Source organism: Sebastes umbrosus, chromosome 19 (assembly GCF_015220745.1).
Source record: "Sebastes umbrosus isolate fSebUmb1 chromosome 19, fSebUmb1.pri, whole genome shotgun sequence".
NCBI classification, from domain to species: Eukaryota; Metazoa; Chordata; class Actinopteri; order Perciformes; family Sebastidae; genus Sebastes; species Sebastes umbrosus.
In genome coordinates, this window is record NC_051287.1 from 15,583,020 (window position 1) to 15,610,315 (window position 27,296).

Below are 27,296 nucleotides of genomic sequence, written 5' to 3' on the forward strand. Positions count from 1 at the left end.
AGATGATGGAATCAAAAAGGCTTCCTGCCACTTGCAGATTTTTGCGCTATCATTCACCATGCTGTTCTGTCTCCGGAGCGACTCAGGCGTGAGTCAGGCTTTCCTGAATACTGATAACTCCAATGATAAAAATTCAAAAGACACATTGCGATGGATACAGGGGAGCAAATATCTGACGTGGGATGCCATTCAGGACCAGCGAGTTCTGATAAAAAATTAGCATCCGCAAGTTTAGGCTTGCATCCATGGACGTGGGGGCTAATATTGAAGTGCTAACACTGATTTTAAAATATACAGCCATCAAAGATAGATGACAGTCCAAGTTACTGTGAAGAACTTTAAACTTGTTATGAAACAGTCTCAATGTAACACCGATGCCTCTATATGACCTACATACGGTAAGTCAAGGCCTATTGAAAGAGGCTGGGACACGGTTTTGAACTCTGGGGTATGAGACATGCGCAGTGTAACTGCGGTTGTGTGTTGCTATTGGCTCAATTTCGGCGAGTGCAGATCAGATTTTACTGCACATTTGTGACATCTCCTCCTTTCACCCTCCTTGATGTAATTAAACAAGCTCATCAGCGAGAAGATTGGCTATTTCTATATAGTTATCAGCGGCGCCACCGTGTCAGATTCCGCGCAGACTAAATCACGCAGGTTCACCAGAAACTCCTTCAGCTCAGATTCCAGCGGGGACTCCGGCAGCAACCAGCCCGACACCGACAGACCCAGATCCGCCTTCGCAACTGCCTTCAACCTGGGGGCGGGAGGTGGAGATCTCTGCGCCCGGCAGCAGCTTCACCTCCTCCTCCTCCAAATAGGAGCAGAGCTACGCCTCGCTGCTCCACCGATCCCCACTGGGAGCCAACGCCGACACCACGCTGCTAGAGGCCTAGGCCGTATTGCTTGGCCCGCTGGAGGGAAGGGATGGACAGGAGAACCAGAACCAGCACGACGCGGGGCAGATTGTCAGGCCCCGCTGCAGTAAAATGAGAGGTTTTCTAAAGGGATTCTGGTGCTCGGAAACACTACCACTTTTGTCCACATGGACAGCCAAAATCAACACAAAATTAAAGTTCCACATAGTAGCTTTAAATGAGAAGAATAAATAAGAAAATGTTTAATTTTTATGCTGTAATCTTTACTGGGAACCCCATATATATTGATTACAGAAAGGTAAAGGAAAATAAATTGATTGCTTTTCTTTTGGTTTTGAATATGTGTTACTGAAAGATGTCTCTTTTTTTTTTAACCTATAACTGTGTCTTGTAAATCCCGTGCAAGCCGAGCCAAATGTTTTGCATGACACGAAAATAAACTAAACTAACAATATACTCGAAATACAGCAAGCAAGAAGGTGTTGGAAGTCAGATCCTTATCAGCGCATATGGGTAATCATATAGAAATGGCAGATGCCGCCACGATCATGTGTGCATCTCTGTGTTACGCAAGCTACTGTAACACCCTTGTCACCGTCAACCACAAGCCCCACACTGCAAGTGTGAGCCGCTCGTTCTCTATCCCATAATTCCCTCGAGGGAGAAGGCAGAAAGCTTCCTCCCATTACTACGCCAGAGAGACAGTTTCTGATGGCAGCAGCGCCGCCCGTGACCAAATCGAGTTTGACATAATGCTGCAGTGACGTCTGACAGGCAGGCAAACACGGAGGAACATCAGGGGAGCCCTGATACTGAAACAAAGTATTGTCGAGGGAAATCCAGCTCTACCCACGGCACACTTGGGCGACGCTCGTGGAACGATATACGCCGTGGTTTTATTATTCTACCAGCGAGCGGCAGTTTAGCATTCCACGCTATTCTTTTAATTGATGATACCATCAGTCGTCCTCGTTTTCATTTGTATTCCTCGTCTTCTGTCATCCTTTTTCCTCTTCTCTGCCTACCCTCCCCCAACTACCCCACCTCTCTCTTCCACCCCGACTTCGCTGCCCATGTTATACCTCCAAGTCTTTTCTTCTGTCACTTGAATTCGGTGCAGCCTGGATCCGAACATCACAAAGCTGTCAATCCCAGGATTCCATTCAGCCTTCATTTCATCTTCCCAACATGGCATTCAGCTCTTATTCCATCTTTCCAACATCCAATTTAGCCCTTATTCCATTATTCCGACATCCCAGTATGTCACTTAGCTCTTTTACTATCATTACATTTCACTCAGCTCATATCCCATTATTCCATAATCCAAGGATGTCAGCCAACACTCCATTCAACCTTTAATCTACCATTTCAATGTTTTTTATAATCCCTTATTCCATTATTTCAACAGGAATTCAATAATTCAAACAATCCTTTACATCCTTATTCTGCCATTGGTTTTAATGTTTTGTATATGTATGGTTTTTAATGGCTTTTCTTTTGGCACATGCAAACATCATGTCCTGGTTCCATGTCCTGGTTTCCTGATCTCTACTATCACACTAGTTCTGACCAACCTGACTACTATTGATATGGTGTGCCATGTAAACACCTTATCCAGGTTTCTGATTAGCGTGGGCCACAGTGCTGCAACATCCTCAGCTAAATTTAACCCTTTAAAAATGGACCGTTGTTTGCATGATCCTGTTTCGATCTACAATAAAATCCACGATAGCTATAGCATTCATTATTATCGCAGCAGAAAGCTAAGGCTTCTGTCTTTCAAGTCATCGTGCCATACGCGCGTGATGACATCATTACATGCAGTGCAATACCTGGAGAAACGTGTGGTGGAACAAGAGTATTGTCCTGTCATGGCCGTGGGAGATCGCTGTTTGCACGATCATGTTTAAATCAATCAAAAACAGCTAGAGCACTCATTGCAGTTAAGTTACATGTGGTACAGAATGTGGTGAAACGCGTGGTGGAGTATTGCGCTTTGTGTAATGGCCGAGGGAAATCGTTGTTTGCATTATCTTGTTTAAATCGATCTAAAATAAAATCCATAATAGCTAGAGCATTCATTCTTTTTGCAGCAGAGAGCTAAGGCGTCCGTCTTTCGCGCCATCACATCGTACGCTCGTGATGACGTCATTACGTTACTTTACATGCAGAATGTATCAAAACTATCAAGGAGCCTTTGCACTCGATCTGCTCATAAAAATGTCTCAAAACCTAAAAAAAAATGTGCATAGTTCAAATAACTTATGGAGAGTTAAGAAATACTTTGTTCATGTTTTCTACATTTAAAAATATTTTGGATCAATATTTTGTGTTTATAATTTTTATTTATTACATAATTCACAATTATGATGGTTTATTGACTCGCATAACCTTTTAGCTTAGGTTGTACAAATGGTAGCGATATGAAGCATTTGAAGACACTCCAAGAAATGACATCACAATGAGCAAAAATACCTATGTAGGCACTGGCGGACTATTTCTATTACAAAGTTCAAAGGGTTGAATAAAACAATATATTGTAAAATATGAATTAAAAAATGAAGAAAAAAAAAAGATTAATTATGTAATCATGGTGAAATTATATTAAAGTTTGGTTGTGGTATGGTATTGTGATTTTCAGCTTCTATTACTGGTGATCAGAGAGAGAAGCCAAATGCAGCAGAGGGTTTAATGTAGTCCTGGCAGCCAGACTAACAACTTGGTTCTTTCTTAACTTTTCAGAGAAGCTACATGATAGAGAAATTACAGAAATTGGCTGAGAATATTGTACAAAAATTATATAAATAGCCAGGTTACTCATGCATGCAAACGTCATATGCTGAATGTGATCCAAACCATTCAGCTCTTATTCCACGAACCCGACATACAATTCAAACGTTACTTCAATGTTCCATTCAGCCATTATTCCCACCTTCCTTCTACTGTTCATTCAGCCTAAATCACATCTGCGAGGCTGAACTCAATCTACAATCCCCCTCCCACCCTCCCTTAGTTCTCATCTATCTCCTCATCCATCTGCCCACTTCTATCCTCAGTTATCCTTCCTCTATCGCAATCACCACTGAAACAACACTCATCCATCTCTCTGTCTCTCTGCCCTCACACCCTGTGGCGAGAAACCTTCAATTTATCTTGTGTCCCCTTGTTTTGCCATCACTTCTCCTCTCTGTAATCCTCCCATCCTTCCGTCTATCCATCCATCCATCTACCCCTTCCTCTTCCCCGCCTCATCCCCTCTCTTCAGTCTCGCTGGGATGACAGTGCCGCAGGCCATCACCAATTATCCCAGCTAAAGTTGTGCCTACATCTATACATCTCACACCACCACATACAATATCTTTAGATGTCATCTGACACAATATCATACATCTCTGGTGTAACGAGACGGGCTCACCACAAGCTTTATATGCAAATGGATTTACATTCTGTGTCTCTTTCGCTCTTGCTATGCTGATCCTTAACAATGAACAAATAGGGATGTCACAAAAAACGATACTTTGGTAGCAAGTTGATGCCAAAATTCTGAAAACGTGACGGTACTTGTTTTTCTACAGTACCACAGGTTGAGACTAACGGCGTCCCGGGACGATAGAAAATGTGTTTGGGACTTAATAAACTCACTATCGGACGCACCCTACTTTCCCCTGACAATGCTACATTACGAACAACAAATCTGTTTTGAAATCGGCAGGATGAGAGCTAGTTTACGTTAGCTGTTAGCAGCCGGTAAGTAGCAAAGTCCTGTATGGAGCTAGACACAACGTTGAACACATTGATTGTGCTATTGATTTACATTATGATGTGTTCAGGCTCTATTCAGTAGCATTGGGAGAAGGTAAATTCTAATGCTATCATGATGTGTTCAAATGTAATCTTGGCAAATGTAGGTTTTGGCAAGAAACGTAGATAGTAGAGAGAGAATTATGACCTGTTTAACTTCCTAATAAAAACCAGTATGCAAACGGTAATAAAGGAGTGTATGTTGAAGTACATGGGATTTATTGTTATACTATGTTTTTGTTTTTTTTTACCTTGAAATCAAATTGGCATCGAAAATCGTGGAATTTCACTGGTATTGGTATCGACTACTAAATTTCCGATACGGTGATATCCCTCTCAAATACTATGTGAATATTACATGATAATTTTAATCCTGTGCAGTCATATCAGTAAATGATAAAGACAAATTAAATAATCAAACACAGAGGCTGGACAATAGCCGAAAAAGCAATGAACAACAACACAAATCCAGTTCTGTACAGAATTTACCCCACTGTGGAAACCCCTTACACGGTACAGATGTTTTGTGTATGTGCGTGTATGAGAGAATGAAGGGGGAGGGAGGTAAAAAAAAAATTAAATTGGGTTGTTGATGGAGAAAGATGGAGCGATCTTTAAATGATAGGGAAATGGAATGAGAGGCCCTGGCACGGGTGTAAAAGACGAAAGAAGAGTGCTGATGTAGGTGGCAGCAATAAAGAGGAAGAGGGAGGGATGGAGAGGAATTGAATGATGGGCAGTCACAGAAAGATAAAGTGAGAGAAAGATAGACAGAGGGGAAAAAGGAAGAAGAGTGAGAAAGATGGGGAAAGGAGAAAGTGAGGTAGCTATAGACAGAAAGCAACATGAGTGAGACAAAGAACTAGAGATGTGAGAATGAAAAAGACAAAGAGGGGAGAGAGAGAGAGAGAGAGAGAGCTGTCCGTAACGCGTTCTGTCCTACATTCACAAAGGCTGCGTTAAATCATGCTCTACTAGGCAGCGCATGCAGCCAATACAGACAGGACACATTTTCTCTCATATTGTACTGTGACCTGCAACCCGCTGATTCACAGTCTCCACTAAAATAACTGAAAAGGCCGAATAGGCTATAAAATAAAATGTGGTTATTACCGATGCATGTCTTTTTTTTAAAACAGCTCTGCTCTTTATAAAAACTGACATTCAACGGAGAGGGCAAATTAGACATAATAGAGTGGGAATCAAACTACTACACCCAGTGCAGGTTCTCAAATCCAAATCGGCAGATGTTCAGTACTGAACATCTGAAAGGCAACCAGAAACCGTCCCCAAAAAAGAAGAAAAAAAGACACCGAATACATAAGTCCTCACAGTATGGAGTCCAGGCGCTCTTTCAAAACAGAATTCAACACTTAATACTCCGATGTGAGTGAGTGAAATGCACATGAAAAAGTGTTTGCTGAAGCGGAGAACACATATGGTTACAAAGCTGAGAGAGAGAGAGGAAATCCTGCCCTGCTTCTCTCTGTAGACGCTTTCAAAGGCCGTCTCAGTCTCATCTGCATACGAAATACCGTTCATCTCGTAGCTTCATTAATTGCTGGGAGTGTGTTCTACTCTGACAGCTTACTGTTAAGTTTGTTTACTTCCTTTTGCCGTGCATATGGACCCACGATACAAAAAAAAAAAAAAAGAAATTCAATCAATTTTACTATGAACACCGGAGATGTTTTTATCCTAAAACGTTCAACCAATGGAACTAATTTGCATATCACACAGCTTCATCTTCACCGAATGCAAAACTCATTAAAACGAAAATCAGTTAAACTTTCTGCCGCCTCAAAACTTTGTTCCGTTTGCAACGGAACGGTGAAAATAGGCCATGATGAGGGTCAGCTTCTTGCAATACATTGTGGCAGAGTCAGATTTTATCATCAAACTCACACCCCTTCTTCGCGACTATAGGGGTACAAAGGGAATGCCAGTTTGTGTCTGTCTCTTTTAAGCTCGGTCTACACCAGAGAAAAGACTCATGAAACAAAAATACTGTTTTAATCTTTGCTGCAGCAGCTGTCCACACCAGCTCCATACAGACACACGCTTCTCTGTTACACACACAGCCTTTTTTTATCTATAGAAAAGTGGAAAACACATTTCAAACTAACTATATAGGCTTTTAAATCTTGTAAAAAATAGTATTTGGCATCATCTAGAAAATTAAAAAGTGGAAAAATGGTTTCCTCCATGTTGCTTTTGGTTTATGATATGACCCATGTGGACAGTATGCAGATGATACTGTTGATTATATATCCACTTTTCTAAAGGTAAAACTTCCAAAATAAATACTCTTATAGATTATGCATTTAAATTTTTATTTTCCCTGCGCAAACTATAGATGCTGTGCTTGGTTTCATAGTTTGTAGTGCTCCTAAAACACATTTCTATAACTACATTACATAAACAGAGGTTTTGCTCATGTAGCTGCTGGAGCAATGCAGCTGATGTACAGCGAATAATGTATTACAGTTGGCACTATCAAAGTATCTCCTTTTACTTCAAAGACAAGACAAGACAAGAGAAGACATGGCAGCATGCTAAACCTCACAATGACAATAATACCATGCCAACGTTTATCAGGTGTAATGTTCACCATCTTAGTTTAGCATGCTAGTATTATTAATAGGCTGATATTTATACCAAAATAGGCTATATATCATGATTTTTATAGCCCGAATAGAATGATCCTTTGTTTCATAACCAAATGTTTCCACCACTGCGACGATTCGACTGTGAGATCGAGTCAGTCTCCTTAGATCGAATCGTCGACTATTCGGGGTCACTCCTACTATAGAACGAGCTCTCAGGCATTACTGCTGAACACCAGAATGTTTTTTTAGCCTCGTCAGCCACAGATCTGTAACTGTCTGTGTGACTGTACAGTCTGCAGCAGTATGACTCCAGGCAGGCCAGTGGCACACTGACAGCTATTTCCTAATGATCTCCCCACAGAGACTCCATGTCTGACGAAGTTAAGCTAGAGATGGTGCGCACTTTATTACACAGCAGCTATATGTTTTTTACCATTCTTATTATAATGCACTGATAGTCAAGATGAGAGATGCTGGTTCTAAAAAGGCCACAATTTACTTCTGGAGGCATCGTGTGATGAATTCAATGGAAAATCTGATTTGTGAAGTGCTCCCTGAAACCACCGCTGCCATGCACACCACCAACCAGCCTCCTCTTACATTCAAGATAGTGTCTGATGTATGCAATCATACAGGCTTTGGAATACTATAGTAAATCCGGTGTATTCATACTTAAGCCATGGCTAGTTGGACATGATTTCAAAGCTACAGACCAACATTCCTGTTTTCGGAACAGCTGAAATAGAAGAGGACAAGGAATTGTTTTGTGCAATGGAGTAGGTTTCAGATGTATTATACTGCACATGCACACTCAACTCATACAAATAAGAAAAGCAACAATGACAGCAAACCTCTGCATGTACTGTTCAATAGTTGGCCATTTCTAGTTGAGCATTTGAGAGCAATCTTTCAGCTCATCGCTTGAGACTGACACTTGATTGGTAGGGATGAGATACTCGCGAGCTACCAAATAATCACACATTTCTGTGCCGCACAGCATCACGCCGCCGTAATAACTGTTCTGTGGAATTTCTTATGAAATTTCAACACGCCACTCAGAGCCGCTCTTGGTTGCACAAGTAGAGTCTAAGCACGCGAGTCTGAAAATTGAGTAATTTAAAAGACAGCGGCAGAGGAAGATTGGAGAGGAGTGAAGGAGAGAAAAATAGAGAGAGGCCCCGGGTGCCCGTGGAAATGGCAGTTAAGGTCGGCGGTGGGAATGTTTGGGCTCGAAGTCGGAGCAGAACAGCGGCTGGGTGAGAGCAGCAAAGTGCTGCGGGACTCGGGGGAATACCCTCCACTAAGCTAGGGAGAAACACACACACACACACACACAGCCAGAAACACTCTCTGTAAAAGAATAAAACAGATCTGTGCACACACACTCAAGCACACGATACTAAAAACAAACATGTGCTTGGATGTAAAAATAAACAAGATTGCAACCCGAAGCAAACACGCACATGCATGTGCACCCGCAACCCTAAAAAAAAAACCAAAATATGAACACTGGATGATGATTTAAAAAAAAAAGAAAGTAAAATGCAAAAACTTTCTTACCTTGACAGGATCCGTTGATTTCCTCAAATCCCGGCTGGCACACGCACTTCCCGATCGGCACCAGCCATTCCCCCTCTGTGCTGCAATGCATCCTGGGAGGCTCGTATAAAGGCAGGGAGTTGTTGACGCAGCGGCCCACCACCTCCACCAGCTGCGAGGCCTCCGAGCCCGGGATGGTGTCGGGGAACTCGGCCAAACTCTTCACCAGAAACGGGCAGCGTTTGTAGAAAACGCGCACCGAGACTAAAGCGATGCAGGCCCCCAAATCCTGAAACGCCAGGTAGAAGCCCTTCTGGGTCAAGGGGCCTAAATCGCGGACTTCGGTGTTGAGCTTCATCACGCGGTCCCCAAGGTCCAGCTCGGTGAAGCTCTCGTCGGCGGCTATGGTGTCGATCTTGCTGTATCTGCTCTCTTTCATCGCCCGGTCCTCCTCCTCCGTCATCCCCGTCCCGTCTCTCATCTCTCCGTCCTCCAGTTCCTCCTCGCCGTTATATTCGTAGTAATACATATTAAACGTCTCCTTGCAGGTCCCGACCCCACCGGGCAGGCTGTTGCAGTCCCTCAGGGTGAACTTGAGCTCGATGAAGACACGCTGGGCGCCCTCGGTCAGGATCCAGTTGGTGTGGAGCCAGTTGTTCTGGTTCTGCTCCATGACCCGGCACACTTGGTAGGTGTGGATGGGAGCGTAGTCCTCGTCGACTTCCCCGATCTCCTCCCACTGAGGCAGAGAAAAGAAGGGGGATTAAAGAGCAGGAAATATAAAACAAAACAGGATCACTTCCCTTTGAACCGGGAAGTATAGAGTATGGGTATTGAACCTCATTACTTTTTTGGCTCTGACTGACAGTGGTGGAAGAAGTATGCAGTTCCTTTACTTAAGTGAAAGTACCAAAAACATTTTACACGTTTATAGCATTTCTCAATGTCGGTATTTAACGGCATCAGTGCCAAAACTCTGTTAACATATCTACGCTGGTATCAGAATATTCTGAATGATACCCAGAAGTACAGAGAACGTGGTAAGAATGAACTACAGCAACCTTTTTGAAAGGCTTAACGGTGGCGAGGAAATTATAAAGAGATTGTGCGAGTGTGTGTGTGTGTGTGTGTCTAGGTATAGATAACAGAATAATCCTCATCCCTTCCACCTCGTTTCCTCCTGTTGCAACAGACAGAAAACGAATGTGATAGTGTTATAGGCTATATATGCATTTACCATGAATGAGGGGTGGAGTTCTTGTCAGCGAAAAAAAGAATTAAGGTGCACTTTAAGGTGTGTTCATCTGTGCGTAGTACTGTATAGCCATGCCTCTATAAAGTGTGTGTGTGCATATATGTAAATGATTCCGTCAGTGTTCAAGCTTGCGTGAGCGTCTGCATCCATGCCTGCATATGTGTGTGTGTGTGTGTCAGACGGCAGCATTAATTCCCTCTGCAGGTCTCCTGGGACCTGGCTATTATCTGCATCACTAGCACTCTCCCATGGCTAATACAGGCGCTTCATCATGTCACTGTAATATGGCCAGAGGGACCAGAATATGATCTGGTGTTATAGCTTAATAGCCCATATTAATCAATCTGTGCTGTAGCCGTTGTGTACAACCTTCTGTCTTTGTCTTTTCTCTCTCTCTTCTCTCTGTCTTGTTCTCCATCTGTTTTTTGTTTTTTTTTTCACTCCTCCCCGCTTTAGTCGGCCTCTTTTCTTTTCTGGGTATTATCATTCAGTTTTCTGACCCATTTGTGAATGAAAGAAGGCATTGTCAAGCGTTATTAGACACCATGTGTGTGGTTAAATGCACATGCCTCCATGTAGATATGACTATAGTGTGCGTTTTGAAGAAATATCTAATTGCAATTATTTTGAGTGATATGCAATTGGGATATGATTGATATTTTTGACATCTTTATTCTCATTTTCATTGAAAAACATAAAAGGATTATGGTGTGTTTTTTGCGGGGATCTGTACCAAACAAAGAGGTTGTAGAATATGATGTGTAGGCCAGAACATCTCTGCAGCATGACAATATGAATATTTAATGTAAAAATGGTATTTCCACACACATTTCACCTTTGCGATTTGAAAATTGCAGTAGGCCATATTGCAATTTCGATAAAATTTTGATTATAGTGCAGCCCCAGTGTGTGTGTTTGTACTCTCGTACTTTCACCTTTGAGAGGACAAATAGGAGATTTAGGCCTTGAGATTGAGGACATTTCTGGAAAGTGAGGACATTTCAACCAACCGGCATTCTTCTTATAAGATATCTTAGGTTAAGGTTAGAGTAAATGCATTATGTTAACAAGGGTCCTAACCAGCGGGCAACTCCGGGGTCTGAAAAGTGAAGCCAGTGCGGAAGTGCCTTAAACTTGCATTCTTTCTAATAGCCAGCAGGGGGCGACTCCTCTGGTTGCAAAAAGAAGACTGATTGTATAGAAGTCTATGAGAAAATTGACCCTACTTCTCACTTGATACTTGATACTTAAGGCCAAAATGCCGAGCTCGGTTTCAAAACGGCAGTCCACAAACAAACGGGTGACGTCACAGTTATTACGTTCACTTCTTATATACAGTCTGTGGTCCTCACAAGTATACTGTAGATGCACAGACAGATCTGTGTGTGCTTGTGTGTGACTTGAGTCCCCATCTCTCCCAGACTCCAGCCTAGTCAGTCCCAGTGCAGACATTAAGCCGCTTACTGGTTAGATCACACAGATCCACCAGCCTGCTCTGAGCTTTACACAGCTTAACACACACACATACCCAAACACACACACACCAATCATTACTGGTAGCCCAACAGGAAGTTTAACAGACGACCTTCTCTAGTTCTGCCTGGAACCAAATTGGTTGTAGTATCTGTTTATAAAGTGGTTGCCATTGTCGCCACTGGAAATCCTCCCACTCTGCGGCTCTACTGTGTTAACATTGTTTGATTGTTAATGTAAATTGACATGACACTTGCTTAAGCTAACTCGTTCAGCTGAGTCATCACACAATGATGAAACCATTTACAAGTTTGAAAAGAGTACCGAAACTCAGACTTCCATTAAAGTTAGCAGGCGTTTCACACCTTCGCTTTTCATAAAAAGGTTCCATGAAGTGATATCCTTACTTCGTCGATGCATTTGCTTGTAAAGCAAGGCTAGAAATGAGAGGTATAAGTATAAAACAAAGGGCTTTTATTTATGAAGGAAAAAGACTGATTTGATACAGCAGGCACGAGCAGAAAGAAGGGATTGTGATGACTTTGAGCAATGGTTTTCCAGGAATGAGCTCCTGTATTAGAAGTTCAAGTGCTCATTCCATGGGATCTTTAAAACCATTGTACATGGTATTAGGTGGGCCTCCGAGGTTAAACACAGAGCTCGGTGCAGAGAGCAACATACTAACACTGTGGGGTCAGGACCACCCAGTGTTAGGCACTTAAACAAAAGCATGCACTAATAGAACACATTGTAAAACCAAACACCTGTTTGTGCTTTAATTTTACAGTAGATTTATGTCCGTGTTGCCTCTTTGTCTATTTAGGATTCTGTAGCGCAATTCATCACCCATTTCTTTTAAAAATGCAATATTGAAATCTTCAGTGCGCCCACCTCACTTTCACGCAGTTCACACAACCTCTTCTTAAAAGGTCAGTTCACCCGAATTCCAAGAAAAAAAAAAGACATTTTTTCCACTTACCCTTAGTGATATCTAGAAACCAAAGATACTTTTGGATTTACCTGCTTAAGTTTTCTGTTTCTTTCCTTAAAATAATACCTCAGAAAAAATGCAGTTTGCTGTGGGCAGCTCCTATTGAAATTGTTGACAGCAAGGAATGTGAATTATCCTGAGTAAGCAAGACGTGATTTTTCAAAGGTCTGAGCAACATCAACAAAACACCGTTTGCTCACATTATACTGGGGTGGCAGCAGAACATTCCCGAGGCAAATATCTACACCTTGCGACCCTGTCTCGCAACGAAATTACGTTCCCAATACAACTTAACTGCATGACAAAAGTACGTTTTGAGGGAAATGTATTTTCTCCCGGATTACGGTCGCAGTTTTAAACAATTTTAAAACACGCGATTGTTGTAAAATGGAAACAAAACAAAATGAAAACGCAACAAAACTACTTCGTTAGGTTTAGGTAACAAAACTACTTGGTCAGGTTTAGTAAAAAAAACATCATGGTTTGGCTTAAAATTAAAAACAAAATGAAACTGCAAGAAATTACTGTTTTACATGGGTTATACCAGTTAATACTCAATAACGTTTTTATTCAACATATTTTCATTCACGGTCGCTCGATATAATACTACGTCACCTGCTTTGCGTGTTGCTCGTTCTACTACATCACTCACTGCGGCCATCCGCAGACATACAAAGGTATTTGTGATACCTAAAAAGACAAACATAATCTGCGACAATATGTTTCCTTTCAAACGTAATTGAGAATACAATGTAGTTGTATAGGAACATCATATTTAGGAGACAAGGCTGCACCATGACACATGAAACCAAAACCATTTTCATGGCTAGATACCACTTTGCATTATTTGTTTTGGTGTGATTTGGGTGAATTGTTGCTTTCATGTGAACAATACAAAGCCAAGAGAGTGAGAGTTGTTGGTCCTGATGGTGGTAAATGGTCCCAATAATCAGAGGTTCTTAATTTCAGCTCTTTCAGACCCCTCTCACGCAGCCCTAGCGTCTCTTTCACCTTCTGCCTCGCCTCTTCTCCCTACGCTGAACTGTCCCTATAGGCATCCTTCTAGCTCCTCATTAGTGTGTGTGTTTGTTTTGTTGACTATCATGTGTGTGTGTGGGGGGGGGTGCGTGTGTGTGTGCATGTGAGTCACATCCGTCAGCAGACTCCCTGTGGCTATGCTGAGTGCCCTCCCGGCTCTAAGTCTACAAAGCTGCCTCCAACTTATTATTACCGCCCATTACCGCTGACCGTCATGACACTGTGATAGAACTGTCCCTCTCACTCCTTATCCATACAAGAACCCCCCCTTCCACTTCTCTTTTTCCCCCCTATTTCTGCCTCCATCTAATTCCCTCATTCCTGTGCCTTTTCATGTCATCCATGTCTATCATCATTTTCCCTCCATGTGTCCTCCATTCTTCCTTTAATTATCCAATCCGAAGTCTAACCTAGAAACACTGCTCGACCGCGTCCCCCCTTTCTCCGTCTCCACACCCTCCACTTCTGACTTCCTGTCTTCTTCCTTGTCCCCGATTTCTGCTTATCTCCTCTTTCCCTCCCACCGTTTTTAGCTCTTACATTCCTCCTCTCCTGTCCCTTTTATCCCACCTTGTCTTCCCTCCTTCATGCTGTAATGTGCATGTGAGCTGTGGCACAACAAATATCTAAGCAAACACTCCTTGAACTGTTCAAACAGCCGCTGCCCTTCCTCACTAGGGACAGACAGTTTAGGACCCTGACACACCGAACCAACTGTTATAGCCGTCATTGGGCCATTTGTTGCCGGAGCATCGTCCAGAGTTTTTTTGCAGTGTGTTTCAGCATCTTTGACGCTAGCTTATACCCTTATCTTTGATCAATTCAACAGGCTGAATCAGCGAAGGTATAGTCTCCTGTCTCCTCAGCCTAACCAATAGTGGGGTTGAATTATTAGCTGATCACCTCACGCCAATTTCAGCTGGCTAACAGGTAGCTCAGTGCTTCTTGTTGAGTATGAAATGCAGACAGCTGGCAGAAAGAGTTTGTCGGAATCTCCCAGTTCAACTTTAAAGCACTTGATATTGTTGTTTGAGCTTATAATCCATCATCGGCTTAAGCATCTTTAAATACAGAGCTGTCAGCTGCATTAGGGTTCGTCAGTTCGATATCTCTTACATTGCAAGACATTTATTTGTTTTCGCCTAGTTTTATTATGCTATAAGACAACATTTTGGCCAAACCCAGCAGTATTATCATTACTATATATGGACAAATAATATGTAGACCATGCTACAGGACTGGGGTTTGATTTATAAAAGCTGATCACAATTAAATCGCAATAGTGGTAAAAAAAAAAAATCACACTTACAGCTGCAACGATTAAGGCCTTTATACAGTTTTTTTTTTTTTTTCATGCGATTAATTTGCACGTGAATATATTGTTTCAAACTGTTGTTTTTGTCATGAATACTTTCACACAGAATGCAAATATTACGCAGCGAAAAAGAAAAAAAAAATTTCAGAACAAGGTCAATTTTCTGAGCTTTCGCACCGTGAATAAAGGTATCAACCAATCAGGTTTTGTGGAAAGGGTCGAGTTGCACCTATATTTATGAAACAACGACACGGAGGCTCATAGTCCGAACCAGGGCGGCAAACTTTATTACTCATTTGAACCTTGACAAAGGCAGTGCAGACCAGATCCACTCCTTCCGTTCTTACCTTTCACAATAAAAGCCCTAGATATATAATATTCACAGAGAAGTATTTCCCATTTTCGTGTCGTTAATTCGTCAGGTCCCCGGCCTTCAGTCCATTAGTCGTGAGAGAAAAAACTGTAAACTATTTTGATGATCGATTATTCATTCAAGTCATTTTTTAAAGCAAAAATACAAAGTATTCTCTGGTTGCAGCTTCTTCAATGTGAGAATTGTTCTGCTTTCCTCTGTTTATTGTCAACTGAACAATAGCTAGTCTGCTGGGACTCTGGGAAATGGGAGATAAACATTTTTCACTATTTTGCTGACATTTTATAGAATCACGATTAGATAGTCTCCTCAAACTGTTTGAGCCCTGGGGAAAAGCCAAACTTAACAGTCTCACTTGCAACTTTTGGTCAGACATATTCTCAGTTTGTATTCTGTATCGAGCCCGTTTTAACAGATTCACAGTGGTGGGAAACTTTTCGGCTAGTTTGGCTTGTTCGTCTTAAGGTTTTCAACTGACTTTTTCCTCTCATGTATAGGTCCAAAGCGTGGTGCATGTCAGTTGTCTTTGTTTGTCTTTTCTTCTAATAAAACTTTTAACAGAAGAATTGAGGCGACGTAAAGCGACACAACGCGTTCCATCAGTCGGCCTTTGTCAGTGTGTTAGCGTCTTTACAGTCCCAGAGGCCATTGCCTACTAATGTTCGGATAAAGACGGAGCAAAATGTGAGGTAATTGAGACAGATGGACAATAAAATAATCCATATTGGGGGATCCATCCCTTTAATGGCACCTTCCTTCCTGATTTTTCTTACTTTATTCTCATCCCTTCAAAAGATGCTTGAAGAAGCAGCAGATAAAAGCATCCACCAAATTGCATGTGATCGGCAGCCCACCCAATCTACGAACAAGTACTCCTCTAATGCAATGGGAACAGGACGTAATGGAGGAACTAGATGACAAAGGGTTGACAGAAAAAAACAGTCCCAAATGGGCAAGAAAACAAAATTCCTCCATGTGTTTTTTCTCTCTTTTGTCCCCGTTCTTCTCCAACACTACATTCACGTTAATGCTAAAGATGCAAACTTTCATTAACCAACTGGAATTCCAATTATGACATTTTAAAATACCAGCTCAGAGTCTTCTAATTTAGAGCCTCAACTACATTTCTTCCTAATAATCCTCTTTTTTTTTTCCCTTTATCCGCAAAATAACTTATGAATAATACCCAACATTCTATCTCCACTCAAGTGTTAATTAATTGCACTCAACTCTGTACACAACTATTTATCTCTATTCTTTTGTCTCCAGCTTAAACCCTCATCAACCCACAATGAGACAATAAAAACTCATTTCACTTTTCAGATACTCTACAGTCTTCAGTTTAGCATTGTCTTCCTGACTGCCCATGATAACTTGTATTCTCGAGGTCACAGGGAGCCTGGTTTCATCCAAGTTCTCTCTCACACTCAAGCTGTTACTGCCCGACTGTCTGGAGCTCTCCATCTCTCTCCAATTCTCTCAACCTCTGTCTTACACCACACCTGTCTCCACATTGCCAGATTAACCTGCTAGGACACCTCAAGGCTACAATTTACTTTGGCCTCCTGCTAGCTATAACTTCAAGAAAGACTTCCGAATTGGATTTAAAAAAGGGCACTTCTCAAAGTGATAGTTCGGGTGTTTTGAAGAGGGGTTATGAGGTACATAGTAGGTGTATTACTTACAGTAGGTGACGTTCGGCAAACCCCCAGTTTGGAGAAACGGATAGGAGTACCAGTATCAGTTCAACTGTATGCTATATTTAGACTATTTTTGCCAGTTTACCTTGCCATCAGACAGCCCTTTCAGACGGGAAACTGAAGCCGTTACATCCATCTATGCTCTCGCCAAAGCCACCAAACTCCATTGAAAAAAACACTGTAATTTTCCCCCCTAGAACATGGGGGTTGCTGGTCTGGTCTGTCTCAATCGGTTAGTTAGTTAGTGCTACTGTGTGACTTTGGTGAATCAGAACTAACCAAAGTCACACAATAACACAAACTAACGAACAGTTTGCGGTAGACCAGCAACCGCCTGTGTTCTGCAAGGTTAAATTACTGTTTTTTTCCAGTCTGGTTGCTTTGGCGAGAGCATAGATAGTGGGCTTAAGTTCCCTGTTGGAAACAAAGACTGTATAGCGGTGGCAAAAACAGTCTAAATATAGAGTACACTTGAACTGATATTTATTCTTTTAGGTAGCTAAAATACATTTTGCTGCTGGCCCCGTCCACAGTAATACATTGCTTTGCTCCTGTCTGTTTCTCCAAGCTGGGGGCGTGCAGACCGTTATCTACTGTAGGTTACACACTGACTATGGATAAGTATCTCATACAACCCAGCTTCAAAACACCCAAACTATCCCTTTAAGCTCCTAAACCAAAAATATTTATGATTTACAATCTGCAGTCTTCACGTTCAAGATACTATGCCAGTGTCATGCTGCTCATTGAAATGTGTCTTAACATTTCAAGGTCATCCATCAAATTTCAAACACTTTTTAAATCCCTTATTTTACTCCCCATCTCCCTTTTGCTTAAATGCACATTTCAAGAACTTTCAAAGCACATTGAAGCTTTGGGAGAGGTAAGCAGCAGAAAGAAGATGGTGAGATAAAAAAAAAGACAAGCAGATGACAAGAATGAGAAGAAAGCGGGGATAAGGGGTAAAATAAATGTTCGGGGACAAGGAAAGGATGGGAGGGATGAGAGCTGGGCCAGAGAAAAAAAATGAGAGGAGAGACGATGATGGGGATAAGGGGGCTGGAGGAGGAGGAGAAAACGAGGGATGATACAAACCATCTGAAACATGAGACTAAAAAAAAAAAAACGTCCGTACCTCCTCAACATCTTATTTAGCCTGAGTGGAAGCGTGAGTGTGCGTGGGGACCGGCTAGAGTATGCTGCAGATTGTCGTATATAGAGAACATGACAGGAATTATAATGGCCAACAATGATAACATCTTCTATTCAAAATGCCAAAAAGGAAAATACATTATTTATTTCGTTGGAAATGTCTGTCATTTCCGTGTCAGACAACAAGTTGAACAGAAAAAAAAACATTTTAATCAACTGTAGCTGAATAAAAGCATAAGAGCTAATAAGACAGAATGCCATTATGAGATCCTTACATCGCCTTATCACGACTTTTCTTTCCTCCCCCCCCCCTGTCCACCCAGTTATTTATGCAGTTGCATTGTAGGAACCACACGCCATAATCACATCTTCATTAATATGATTGCGCATACGGCTGCTTTTGTCAGCACTATCTCTCCCATCTACATACAGCCACAGAGTGGGCCGTGATTTGAATACCCAGAGCTGAGAAAACGCCATGGTCAGCGCTATTGGTCCGGCGGGTATATAGCCGCATATTTGCCAACAGGAGTTGTGACTATACGAGAGATTTTCCATGTGGATCAAATGGATGCACAAATTAATTCCTGTTTAAACCGAACACAGCACTATCAGTCCCCTGGAGGTTGGGGAATTTAATTTTTCCCAGGACAAGTGGCAGATTTTTTCAGTCAACTACTGTCTCATGAGGTGGTGTTAAAACGCCAGAATACATTTTTTTTTAAACGCAAGTTCTTTTTCATTAAAAAATACACTGTATAATACCACGGAATAACTATTTCCCAACTCTAGTAAGTCATTCTCTAATTAGTCCTCACCGTGGGAATACTTGGTAATGGAAACTCAATTCCTGGCTTGAGAATAATATATTCCATGGTGACTTTCAATATCTTATTCATGAATTCAATTGACCCTGATAATGAACTGAGAGTTCTTGGAAATGAAATGACCTGTAACCTTGATAAAAACAAATGAAGAGCCTGCACTTCAGTGTGAAATAAAAAACGTCACAGGCCAGACACAGGAAGTGACTTTACTACCTAGACTACCTAAGCTGTGCTCACATGCAGGAGATGATGGTTTGTTTTAGATATACACAATTTTATTTATTAGATATAGTCAATTTTTTTTTTTAAGTTATCACACACTTTTGATCATTGCTGATGGGTCTAATGTCTAACTACATAGCTTTGGTGTGTTTTCATGTCATAAGGTGTGATAAGTGTGTCAAAAAACATAAAAACAATAACCTCTAAGAGCCTCCAAAAGACAACTAATCAAGAAACAATGACACTATGGTCACTGACAACTTCAAGAGTAAGTAAAAAAAAAAAAGTTTTGGGTGTCACCACAACAGCATTTGTCAAAGTTGATTCTTAATTCGGCAAACAACAAATTGAACCACCTTAGCGCTAGTCATACTCACCCCATTCTTAGGATAGGCCACCCATCCTAGGTCTCCCATCACAGAGCGGGAATCCAGCAGGTTCACTGTTAAAGGTTACAAACACAGACAGTCAGACAAACAACCAATCAATTAAAACAACTAGAATTCACGTCTGTCCAAAATGTCATCACTTCATCATTTTATCCTGTTAGATATTTGTGAGAAATTTTCACAATTAGTGTATGAATTCTTGAGTTATAGCCAAGAATGTGTTTTGTGAGGTCACAGTGACCTTGACCTTTGGCCCCCAAAATCTAATCAGTTCACCCTTGAGTCTGAGGATTGCGTTTGAAATTCCATACTAATATGCTATTTAGAATGCTAAAAAAAGTATGTATTATTATGTAGATATTTGATTATGTCCGAAACCCTATATGAAACCAATAGTACGCGAATTACATACTATTTCTGGTGAAATTTTACAGTATGCAACGCTGGACACTAGGGTGGCATAAATATCCCACAATGCAATGTGGCAGTGATGACAACATTCATAACTGATGTTGACTAACAGCTCTGTAACATCGATAACGCATCAATTTAACTGTCGGTATATGATTTCACTTTGCAAGGTGTAATATAATTTTGAATTAAGTCAGACTTTGATTCTCACAAACCGTAGTTTTGGTCACATGAGGTTGGCACAGGTTACCGTGGTTACACGTCTCAAACCAGCAAGGAGGCTCTGAGGAAGTGAGGACGTAAATTGCTTCCGAAAAGATACATACTACTGTTTATTCACACAAAAGTATTTTGAAAGTACACATATTGGGTATGTTGTGCATAGTATGCGATTTTGGATGAAATGGACGTTTGTGTCATATTTGAAGAAATTCCCTCAAGGCGTTCCTCAGATATTACGAGAATGGGACAGACGTGAGGTCACAGTGACCTTTGACCACCAAAATCTAATCAGTCCATCCTTGGGTCCAAGTGGACATTTGTTCCAAATTTTAAGTAATTCAAGCCGAAAACATAATGCCTGTGGCCGCGGCTGTCACTGGTGCAGAGGCTTCCGAAAGTTCACTAATGATCTGCTCTGGTCAACTTGTTTTTCATCCACCATATACAGTAAAACCACTCTATATGAACAGTAAAACCATTTACAATTATTAAAAGGTATTCAGCAAATGGAGGTCAAACTGTTCCAGGTGCAAAACAAAGGCTGATTCCAAAATGAGTTTTGAGAATTGACACAATTTTAATCACAAACTGAGGATTAAAAACAGAACTTCACTCCAGATCTGCTTCTCAGATCAAATCTTAGGACAGGTACCGTCACTTCTATTCCCTTTACTTTGTGTGTGCCTCTCTTATAGGCTGACAGAGTAATGAGCACTTTCCATTTCTACAACAAGACGTGGGTGAATTTGAGCAGAATTCGGTACAAAGTAGTTTAAAAATGCCACTTCATGAGTCAGAGTTGACATAATAACACTTGGCATGGCCTGGAGTGTTGTGCTAAGAAAAGTGGCTATTATCCATTTACACTCTTTTGTGCATCTTGACCAAAAATTGCCGCCCGACTTCACACTCTTAACAGTGCTCTCAGCTCAAACGGATCCTTTTTTCAGCCTTTCAGTTCAAAGCTGTCGAGTGCAATACCCTGACCACTGCACTCCTCAAGACATCTCCTCTCCTGCAGCACTGGTGACAGTGTAGTCTTGTGAGTTCTGTATCGTCTTCCCCATCAGTGTGTCCAAGTGCTTCTTCTACAACTAAGTCGCACAAGTTCTTGTCAACAGAGAGGCAGCTGTGAGCTCACAGAGGGGGGTTTTGGACACACTTTAGGTGTCTCTTTGTTTTACCACAGAATGAAGCCTGTTCAGCTGGCAGCCTGTTCATGATAAAGTTGACTATGACCAAACAACAAAGTACGTTTCAGTTAGTAGCATTTCCGCATACACGGAACACCGTAAATTGCATCAATGAACATTGGTGTATCTCGTTTTAGACCGTGTTGTTTGGAACAGCTTTACAACTCGTCTCTATTAGCCAAGGCATGACATGCACCATCATAAATGCGACTCACGTTTTGTCAGGGGTGGAGTTCAATTATCTTTATCTCATCTGCGATAGCGTTCGGTTTGTTCCGTGTCTGACACAGCGTGTACTCAAACAATAAAAGGAGAAAGTCCAACTGAACCATCCATTAATCGTCACCGTCAATTTATAGCTTCTCGTATCCTTGTAATGGGAGCAGATTAAGAGATAGACATTTCAGCAAACTAATAGAAGCAAAGTAGTATCTGTTGCCTTCTCGCTGGTCTTAGAAATCTCCCTTTCAGAATCTCTACAGAATACATAACCGCTTATAAATTCACTGTTTTAGTCTCTTTTTTTAAAACTTTTGTTGCGTGCTACAAATCACAATATACCTTTACTTCAATTTTACGAGGATGCAAATAAGTTGGGCGCTTCAATACAAATTCCAGCCAGTCATTATAACCAAATCAGGTGCTTGGAGAATGACAGCTTCTTAAAGGAAAGGACATTTTTCTGTAGTATAACCTATTTAGGTTTGTCTACACCCACGCCATCCATAGTAAAGCCACACTGTAGCTATACCTATGAAAAGCAATGCACTATAATTCATAAATGTCACACAAAATCAATTTGTATGTAATCCACGTAATTATAAACCAAGAAGTATAAATAGCGACAAATTTCGCGAAGGTAGGAGGGTCAAAAAACACCGGACTTTCGCCCAGGAGACCGGTGTTCGTACCCCGTGCGAAACCAGAAGTCAACGTTGATTTATTTGTCAAGTAACTTCCGTACTTAAGTTACGCCACCTCAGTAGTTATTTTAACCCAAACCACGATCTTTTCCTAAACCTAACTAAGTAGTTTTGTGGCCTAAACCTAACAAAGTTGTTTTCTGTGAGGACAGAAGTTTATTCTGAAAAGACTGTATGCATGTAATTGACACAAGTATCTGGACATTAGAAGAATGCATGAAAAATGAAGAATAACTATTTGTAAGATATGAACTGTTGTATGAGGATACGTTGACTTTGATGTAGTATAACTCCGATCAGGATGCAACAGCATGCTATCACTTCTGGGTTCATGTTAAAGGGTTTTTAACCACTGTCCCCATTTAAACTGTAGTTCACAGCTGTCTTCCTAACTCGGTCCACTAAGCTGACAAATCCTGGGATCAAATGTGATCACACTCACAAGAAAATACTCTTTTATGCACAGTCAAAACATTTTCTATGCAAACATTTTTTTACATTTCCAATAACCTCATAAAATCTCTATGCAAATTACTAGTACTGACACATCAAACTAAGGCCCCTTCCGTGACAACTGGTGTGGATTTCACACTATTGACTCAATTGGAATTTTGGATATTGGATGCGACAATTCTTTTCCCACAGGCAAAATTTAAATTGCATGCGAGTGCTCATTACAGAGGACACTGGACTCATTCCTCTCGCTTCCCTCGGATGCAAAAAAGCATCACATGCCAGCCAGGTTGGTAAAAAAAACAAAAAACAGTGAATATCTTGCCGACATAAACCTTCAAGATTTCTTTGTGTTACTTCTTGGAGCTGCCAACAAGAGAAGTTTCCTAGTGTAACGTTAATACAGAACAAACAATAAAACAGCGTGTACCGACCACCCATCCAAAGGTTTAATCTCATAAACACCATCATGTCTTAAAGCAGCTGTTGGGTACAATACTTCCAGTCCTATGATAAGCTTTATCATAAAAAAAGCCGATCCTGGTATCAGCCCTGCCCTGATGTCAACAAAAGAACAAGACATCCGCAGCAATAAGGTGGAGTAAGCAGAACTAAATATGAGGCGGAAGCTAGTTCACTAACCGAGACGCGCTCGCTCTGCAACCCCTCCCAACACACACACACACACACACACACACACACACTACACTAGTCTTACCATCTCCGCCGCTCTGCGGAGAATAATAAAAGATGTCCTTAGGAGGCGATTAGACAACTAATTAGGCCATAAAGAAGAGATAAGTGATGCTGAACTAGATCATAAGGGATACGTTACCTCTCTCGCGCTCTCTCTGAGGATCAAACCACCTAACAAGTTGGAGCTCAGCCATGACAATGATCTATGGAACGCGTTATTAAAAGTCATCACCATTGAATGAATGAAAGAGATTTAAAGTCTTGTGGTGACATTACTTCCAAGGATACTCTAAATTTTGCAAATGTTTTGAGGAGTAAGTGGATTTTCAGCATGGGGGAATACAGATAAAATTCTCTTTGAAATGGGAACTGGATATCTGAAAGCGACAAGGCTATTTATTTTCAATTGCACACTTTTAGCATTCTAGCAAGTGATGGTTTACGCATCAACGCGACCTCAGTGACCCCTAATGCAATACTGTCTGAAACCATGGCTTACCTCCTATACTGTACTTGTGAAACCAATGGTTAAACGTGCAATTCCCTCGACACATTTGCCTTTATTTTTCCTGTCTGTGTCTCGTGATGTTTCATTGTGACATTTACATGTTAGCTTGGATTGCTCCGGGCTTAATGGCTCTCACTCACTCGCTCACGAACACACAGAACCCCACAGGCATGCAGGCAAACACGCACTTCTTTCAAGCCATTTACTGTAATTAACCCAAATCTACCGTCCTCATTTGCTCAACACCATTACCAACAACAAAAAAAGCAGTTTTAAACTCCCCAAAGTGACGGCTCACACACACCCCTCATTAGTCAGACGTTGTTATTAATCGAAACACAATAAGAATCTCAGAAACAGATGTGAAGGCATCTGGCTCTGCATCGAGATGTTCTCAGAAATCGATTGATATAAAATAAGAATGGATTAGCTGTAAAAGAGGGAATTAATCAAGGTGGCGCAGTGTGTACAGTTTTCCTCAGCAGTATCAGTCATGTGTGGTGGAGCGGAGGGCCCCACTGTAGGATCCTCACCGCTAAATGTTGTTAAATTAAGGAGGCATCAGGGCTTTTCTCTGTTCACTTGTTTCCCTGTTATAGATGCAAATGAAAGGTGAACTTCAATTTTGAAAAACAGTTGGATGAGGTGAAGTCTGCTGTGTAATGTGAGGACACATTCAGCACATAGGATGTTACTCTACTACATTAAGACAAAAATTGAGACGGTGGCCAGAGTCCCCCGATGATTCCTCCAAGATGTCTAAAAGCGAGCCGAGAAATGGTTCAATCTTACTTTTTCAATTACAATAGATTAGCCCAATGAGAGAATGGCGGCTATTTTAATTATGGGCTTCACCCTCCTCTCCAATTATGCATGCAATGTATGATTATCCATTGCGATGCAAATGTGTGCCAAATTCATCTCTAAAATGTGTGTGGGATCTGGCAAAAAGCTGCTTAAGGGGGTTTAGGTGTTTCACTGATGGGGTTTTTGAAAGAAGAAGAAAACATTTGTGGTTGTTCTGTCAAATTTGACAGATTTTTTAACAATGTGCTGTCGCAGAGCAAAGCAAAAGGATAGGTGTGAGAAAATGAAGACGGCAAAGAAAACACGTCTGACTCATTTTTAAGATGATGTGAGAGATCATGTGGAGTTGTTTTTGAGGACTAATCTCTCTCTTTTCATTCAAAGCAAACTTACGATCCAGTCTGCCATCGATTCACGACTCTCAATAGCCTGAAGCTTGGCTTTAAAAAGGCACAATATTGGTGCTACAGACAACAAAACCTCATGAGTCATTGGTTTGGATAGAGTTCAAGTAAAACAGTCCTTTCAAGTGGTTTTTGGTGAACTTTTCACTCTTTTGTGGAACTTGGATGCCAGTTTGCACCAGAATCAGTATCAGAGTGGAATTTATCCCATGAAACCCAAATGCGCGGTAATTCACTTCAGAAGACACTAACACAAAGAGGTAACCATACGTTCTAGGTAAACTTTAACTATCTTACATGCTGCAGCTGGATATCCCTGCAAACCGCTCCAGGGACCCATGAATGTCCCATGGTCACACTTGTAGACACACTTTTGTGAAACTAAACATTGTCCAAATAAATCTGCCACGTGAAGAATAAGCATGTTGATGAATGTTCTTTTTTTCCCGGATGTCTAATAGCCCCAAAACAATGGCATTCATCTATCAAAATGCTGCTCAGTCTGCTCGGACAATAGCGTGGGAACAATATTTGACACACTGTTTCCACTTTTCTTATTTTTAAGCCACATTGCAAAGCATATTTGATCTTTAGTAGAGGGGGAAAGCAGGTGCATTAGCTCAGTTGACAGTTCAGTTGATTAATTAGCGGTTTGCGCTGCAGGCATATGCAAATAATGGGGTGGTGCCAAGTGAACACTGTTAATATCTAACAAGAAAAGTAACATTACTGCACGCTACTATCTCAGGTCATGTCACAGGATTCAGACATTAAAAAATGATTCAATCCGCATCTTTAAAAAGACAGAATGCCAGACTTGACTAAACCTAAAATAACCTTAAAAAAGGGAATGAAATGAGAAATATCGCAGCACAAACCCAAACGTTTCCCCATTATTATAAGAGATGGCAAAAAAAAAAGAGATTACTCTTGTCAATTCCTCCTTTTTTTATGTTAAAACACCAGAAAGTGCGTTGAGGTCAATGTCAACGAGCTGCACAGGGTGCGATGTTTAAAGACCAGTGGATTTCGCAGCTCTCTGTGCGTCTGTCGGCGCAGCCAAGTCCTCCAAGGATCCAAGGAGGACTGGTTGGTTATCTGCTCTGATCAAAGGTCCCTTTTTTATCTCAGATTTTTACCGTTTCGGAAAACAAACTGTCAGTACAGACTTTGGAGACACAGCTGTCATATACATTATATAGCTCAAATTCATTGTACAGGCGACCTCCTTAGAATAAAGGAGACCGACGGACTTGCGCACCATGACGGACCTTTAACCGGTCAGACTTGTGTCAAGTGCCAATTAAAGCCAAACCCAAACAGTGGTGTCTGTGTCTGTGTTTTTACCTTCATTTGCTGGGATGCACCACGCTCCGAGCAGCGCCAGACTCCAAACGCACGTCCATGCCACCAGCCGAATGCCACAACTCCACCGGCGAGATTGCATGGCGCATCCAAAAAAAAGCACCACCTTGTAACAGTGGAGGTGGGAGATTTGTTTCCTAAACAACAGCAGCAGCAGTTTCGGTCAGCATGAAGCGGGTTGCCGTAATGAAACCATCTGTATCGTTATGCGTCCGCTCGGAGAGAAGAGAGCTCATGTTCTGCGGCTGGTAGAGAGAGAGGAGGAAGCCAGTGAGGAGCTGGAGCTGCTGCTGTGTGCGCTCTGTGGGTTTGGAGAGGCGGGGTGAAGCTCGATGCTCTCCAATCACAGACACCTCCACAGGTGAACTACTGCTGCTCCTAATGAGAGTCCATTACTCCTCACTCGTTACCTTCTTCCAAAATGTAACGACATTACTTTATGGGGACTATTAAGCTCCTATACCTCTCATTTCTGCATGAGTTGTTGCCACGTGTTACCATATATGACCAGTCATTTAAAAACCAATGACACTTTTAATGCTGCTCCCTGCTAAACGCCCCCGACATTAATTGGGCGATGGGGGTAGTGGATTTTAATTTTAGAGTATTTAAGAGGGGCATATGATATTTGATAACTGTTTTACCACTGACATGAGGTTAAAAGTGATTAACCAAACCATGAACCTTCTACTACAGCGTCCACTACTGGAGCCTAACATTTAATCAGTATGGAAGCCCATTTCTGCCAC

General features: G+C 41.5%; 1 protein-coding gene across 1 annotated transcript in view; it reads right to left on the reverse strand.

The window, feature by feature from the left end:
- The window catches only part of LOC119478351 (ephrin type-A receptor 5), a 74,472-nt gene extending 47,632 nt beyond the window's left edge, over window positions 1-26,840 (reverse strand). The window contains exons 1-3 of the mRNA XM_037753045.1: window positions 26,530-26,840; window positions 19,554-19,618; window positions 8,852-9,569 (exon numbers count right to left, since the gene is read on the reverse strand). Of these exons, the coding sequence (XP_037608973.1) occupies window positions 8,852-9,569; window positions 19,554-19,618; window positions 26,530-26,629 (883 nt within the window). The 5' untranslated portion in view covers window positions 26,630-26,840. The remainder of the gene's footprint in view (window positions 1-8,851; window positions 9,570-19,553; window positions 19,619-26,529) is intronic.
- Between the last annotated feature and the right edge of the window lie 456 nt (window positions 26,841-27,296).